Source organism: Homalodisca vitripennis, chromosome 8, assembly GCF_021130785.1.
Source record: "Homalodisca vitripennis isolate AUS2020 chromosome 8, UT_GWSS_2.1, whole genome shotgun sequence".
NCBI classification, from domain to species: Eukaryota; Metazoa; Arthropoda; class Insecta; order Hemiptera; family Cicadellidae; genus Homalodisca; species Homalodisca vitripennis.
This window is the reverse complement of record NC_060214.1, coordinates 1861771-1867770: the sequence shown is the minus strand read 5'-3', so window position 1 is coordinate 1867770 and position 6000 is coordinate 1861771. Positions and strand designations below refer to the sequence as shown.

At 35.3% G+C, this 6000-nt stretch overlaps 1 protein-coding gene across 1 annotated transcript in view; it reads right to left on the bottom strand.

The window, feature by feature from the left end:
• Positions 1-3026: 3026 nt before the first annotated feature.
• LOC124367181 (sodium-dependent serotonin transporter-like) overlaps positions 3027-6000 on the bottom strand; it is a 94916-nt gene continuing 91942 nt past the window's right edge. The window contains exon 11 of the mRNA XM_046823831.1: positions 3027-3095. Coding sequence (XP_046679787.1) covers positions 3027-3095 — 69 coding nt within the window. The remainder of the gene's footprint in view (positions 3096-6000) is intronic.

The window sequence follows — 6000 nt, the reverse complement described above, 5'->3', positions numbered from 1 at the left end:
GGATATCTCAAGAATGTATTGAGACATTGACTCGGATACTTTGCACATAATCGCTCAGACTTACCTGGTGATTTACGAAAACTAATGTTTTAACCGCGTTTTGAGTTGCAAAGTCGATATGTGCAAATGTGCCTTAGAAAGTAGCCGCGATACCTGGTGAAGTATGAAAACCCATTTACATCGTGTTTCGTGTTACAAAGTGGATATACGCAATTGTGCCTTAGAAAGTAGCCGCGATACCTGGTGAAGTATGAAAACCCATTTACATCGTGTTTTCGTGTTACAAAGTGGATTATACGCAATTGTGCCTTAGAAAGTAGCCACGATGGAAACCCATTTACACCATGTTCGTGTTACAAAAGAACTCGCAGCGCCGTTAGGGCTGGAATCCATCTTTTCCTTTTATTTACTCTCACATTTTAGGTGAAGTAAAAATATTGTAACGATACAACTCGAGGTCTTGTTTTCAGAGAATATATTTTTCATTATGTACGCATGTGTGTGTTATAATTTTGCAAATTTACAAATCAAGAAACTAATTTTGAATCGGTCTTGACTGAAGGCAACTAAATTTCCAAGTAAATTTGGCAAATAGAAAATCATAATAAAGCCATATATCTATAAATACGAAATCTAATCATTTTTAAATAAGTGGTGTTCTACTAACGTTTATTTTTCAGTAGATGGGACTTCATAAGCGAGGCACTGATATATTTTAAATAAATTGCTAATTCTTTTTACCAACAAATATATTAAGTAAATTTGTAAAGTTAAGTTTATTCTTCAAATTAAAATTCGGTAATTCGATATCTAAATCAGTTATATATATATCTAACTAAATCTAATGGTAACTAATTCTCTAAAGCATGTTTAATATGTTTGAAATAAAACTAAAAATATTAATTTGTCCATTAGCGCTTAAAATATTAACCCTTAAATAAATAAATATTGAACGTCTTTTCAGGAACAAAATCCTCATTGAACTAAAATAATAATAAATGAAACTATTAACAGATTAAATTTTAAGAGGTGATATTGTTAGAGGGCAATGAAATAATAATTGAAAACAAAATGATTCAATACTATGAACACTTTTGACATAAAATTAAAGTGTCTAAGCTTGTAACCAAACTAGAACTATTGTGCAAAACTCAATAAATCATGGGATAATTTTCAAACCAAACCCAATAAACAAACGCAGGCATTGAATAATGTGGTGAGGAAAGTGGAGAATGTTAAAATAGGACATTGGCGTAGAGGAGGTAATGTGATCATTTCTGGTTTATATAAACTATGTTAATTCACGACTGCAACGTACACAGAATATGCTATCAAAGTAAATTGGGCCGAGGTATATTAAATAACACCAATCATTCTTTGAGAACCACAGTAATCAGATTTTCATATTTGAGGATGATTTGTAACGGTTTCTGCAGGCATGATTAGCTTACCTCTAATCACACGTCACGTGGAATCTGTATTCACTATCTGTCAAACATTTTTTGTGACGGTCTCTGCAGGCGTGATTAGCTTACCTCTCACCACACGTCACATGGAATCTGTATTCACTATCTGTCAAGCATTTTTTGTGTCGGTCTCTACAGGCGTGATTAGCTTACCTCTCATCACACGTCACGTGGAATCTGTATTCACTATGTGTCAAGCATTTTTTTGACGGTCTCTACCGGCGTGATTAGCTTAACTCTCATCACACGTCACGTGGAATCTGTATTCACTATCTGTCAAGCATTTTTTGTGACGGTCTCTGCAGGCGTGATTAGCCCACCTCTCATCACACGCCACGTGGAATCTGTACTCACTATCTGTCAAGCATTTCTTTGTGACGGTCTCTGCAGACATAAATAGTTCACCCCTCATCACACATCACGTGGAATCTGTATCCAATATCTGTCAAGCATTCTTTGTGAAGGTCTCTGCAGACATAAATAGTTCACCCCTCATCACACATCACGTGGAATCTGTATCCACTATCTGTAAAGCATTTTTTGTGACGGTCTCTGCTGACATAAATAGTTCACACCCTCCGTCACACCTCACGTAGAATCTGTATTCACTCTCTGTCAAGCATTCTTTGTGACGGTCTCTGCAGACATAAATAGGTCACCCCTCATCACACATCACGTGGAATCTGTATTTACTATCTGTCAAGCATTCTTTGTGAAGGTCTATGCAGACATAAATAGTTCACCCTACATCACACATCACGTAGAATCTGTATCCATTATATGTCAAGCATTCTTTGTGAATGTCTCTGCAGACATAAATAGTTCACCCCTCATCACACATCACGTGGAATCTGTATCCACTATCTGTCAAGCATTCTTTGTGAAGGTCTCTGCAGACATAAATAGTTCACCCCTCATCACGCATCACGTAGAATCTGTATTCACTATATGTGAAGCATTCTTTGTGACGGTCTCTGCAGACATAAATAGTTCACCCCTCATCACACCTCACGTAGAATCTGTATCCACTATCTGTCAAGCATTCTTTGTGACGGTCTCTGCTGACATAAATAGTTCACCCCTCATCACACCTCACGTAGAATCTGTATTCACTCTCTGTCAAGCATTCTTTGTGACGGTCTCTGCAGACATAAATAGGTCACCCCTCATCACACATCACGTGGAATCTGTATCCACTATCTGTCAAGCATTCTTTGTGAAGGTCTCTGCAGACATAAATAGTTTCACCCCTCATCACACCTCACGTGGAATCTGTATCCACTATCTGTCAAGCATTCTTTGTGAAGGTCTATGCAGACATAAATAGTTTCACCCCTCATCACACATCACGTAGAATCTGTATCCACTATATGTCAAGCATTCTTTGTGACGGTCTCTGCAGACATAAATAGGCCACCCCTCATCACACATCACTTAGAATCTGTATCCAATATCTGTCAAACTTACCTATGAAAGTTAAGAATGAGAACGTCACTGAGTCAAGGTCTCTGTCTGTCTGGACAGTTTGGCAACACATTTCTCTGGTTGGCAGAGGCTAAGTTAGGGGCCTATAGGAACCACGTCCTCAACTGTCTTCTCTGCTGCACCCTCGTTAGAACCAGTCTGTGTCTGTTCGGAATAGAAATTTGTTAATTTTAATATACGTTGTCAATTTGTAGGTAAGACGTGGCATTATCAATCCTACTTTCCATTGCAGTAATGTATCACTATTTCGTTCGTACAATATAAATATAAATACCTGGTTTTTTACAGTCCTAGCAACATTTTCTTACCGAGAACAGATAAACAGCATAATAAGTACAGTAGGGGCATGTAATACATTGACGCGTACAAACTTTACCTATTTTAACGTGACCAATTATGGAGAACCTGTTAGGAAACAGTCGCTCACGTCTGTAGAAATCGTAATCTATACTCTAGAATAAATCTTTACTTCTGTTTGCTAGCAGGGACCTGGAACGTAAAAGATTCTCATTCGATAAAATTATTCAGTCCTTAAGATTACTGAAGCCATTCAAAACTTCTACCAATTTAAGTGTGACCTCTCAGGCTAGTTTATAAACAGAGTTCCATGTTAATCTGACAAGAATAAACTGGCAGAAAGAATCAAAAAAAATTGGTTGAAATGTAGCTACTATATTCATGTATCTATAGAACTAGCTCACATCATGTTTAGTCTGATACATTCAAACTCCGTATTGTCTGTTTGCTATCATCTTGCACATCCAAGTCATGTGTACCTAATTTGTTGGATGATTACCTTTAAGTGTAACATATTTGGGCTCCGGAGATCAAATCCAGATGGCAATCATTAAATATATCCGGAGTGTAGCGGCTACACATGTTGCGTATAGAGGCAAGTTTTACACAGTCATTATCTCTCCTGGGAACACTACCAGCTGTTCCTGTTTTTACACGCGCTGCCTGGCGGATTGTTTTTGTAATCAGTTTATGGTCGGATTAGTGACAACTAATCAGCGCTTAGTGTGTAATTGTATTTACACGATAGTATTTTCTAACTAAAACATAGATTAATTTCGCGTACACGTAATTATTTTGCCGTATAGAGGAACATGGGATGGAATTGCGTAATCAGGTACGCTCCTCATTGAGTTCAATAATTTTGACCTTAATGCATTCTGGAATATTCTACTTCCGCTCAAATCTACTCGTACTTTAATCCATGACATCAAAATTTACACTCCGCATGAAAATAAAAATAACACAGTATTTGTTGTTTACTTTTACTGAACGATGGTATGGGAGAAAGTCCATTTGTTTTAAAGTTGTAAAAAAATTCTCTTTTAAACATCGGTGTGGTCACAGTATAATTGGTTATACTATGTGTATGCATATATATTTACCCGAAGGCTTAAACAAAGGGCTGATTTGTTTAACTTTTGTGTCCATATATATTGTGGAGTTACGATTATATATTATAGTCTCTGCCATTTCTGGAAGTTTAATATTTTATTTGCTAAATTTGAACTGTATATAACCAATTGTATGTTCAATTTAATGGTGTACATTATAAGTATATGAAATTTGTATTCGAGATTCATAAAATATTTGCTCTAAAATGTTTTTTATTCGCGTAAAAATTTAACCTAAACGTTTTAAATATTTGCAGTGTATACAAATAACAATATCTACATAGTGGCTTTAGTACACTTCCTTCAGAAGGCATCAGAATGTTTGGTACGAATAAACTTTTATATTTATAGCTATCGGTGGTCTGTAGGAAACGGTATAAACAATCACACAAACTACCGTTAAATATATCACATTCATTATATTTAGTTTACAAATACATCTGTATAAACGGATTCCACCAGAACGGTTCCCGTTGCACAAAAAGCAATAACTATAGTAATGGAGGATTTCTCTGAGTCATTTCCCACCCGGAAGAGGGCGGTATTAAATTCTTTCCGGACAATATTTGAGTCAATCTACGGGTAGTTTAAGATGGTTTCTGAAGTTACACAGTTTCTGTAATAGTGTCACAAACATTAAACAAGGTGTAATATAAATAAGTAGTTATGGAAAATGTGGGAATATTTCGATAATTAAACTTACATGAAAATAAATAATTTCTGAATCATAATAAACAGCAATTTTTATTCTTTAAGTATTTTACGTTTAGTACTTTAATAAAACGACTTCTCAAACATATTTATACTGTCAATGTTGAGTGTATTTGCGTAAGGACGTTCAAAGTTCAGCTATTATTATGTTATAATTTGAGGCAAGAAACGTTTTAGAACAATAATAAGATATTATTATTTGATGGTAAAAATTATAACATATAAATTGCAATTGACGAGAGGTATTTAACAACAGTTTCCTGTAATAAAACAATCTGCAGTTACAGAGAGGATACAGGTTAGGAAAGCAAAGAAATTCCTTTTTTATATTAAAGGACATCCGGGAGGAAAATTTCTATAGAATTACACTAATTCTGAGAGAAAACTCTCCAAGTGTAAAGTTGGCAGTGACTTTGTACTGTACATGCCCTGAATGTATTATTCTGTCTCGTTTGTGTTACACCAAACAATTTACTGAACGTTTATTTTGTGAAGATCTGAAGTTTCATAGTAACTGTTCTTTTGTACGGGGATTACAAAAATGTTTTCATAGTATTTAAAATTACAATAGGATAATTCTAATATAAAAGTCTCCATGTGTAAAGTTGGCAGTGACTTTGTACTGTACGTGGCCTGAATGTGTATTCTGTCTCGTTTGTGTTGCAGCAAACCTTTTTACTGAACCTTTAGTTCATGAAGATCTGAAGTTTCATCGTAACTGTTACTTTGTACGAGGATTACAAAAAGATTTCATAGTATTACCTTTCGTCCGTGAAGATCTGAAGATTCATCTTAACTGTTATTTTGTTACAAAAAGGATTTCATAGTATTAAAATTACAATAGGATAATTCTAATATAAAACTCTCCATGTGTAAAGTTGGCAGTGACTTTGTATTGTACGTGGCCTGAATGTGTATTCTGTCTCGTT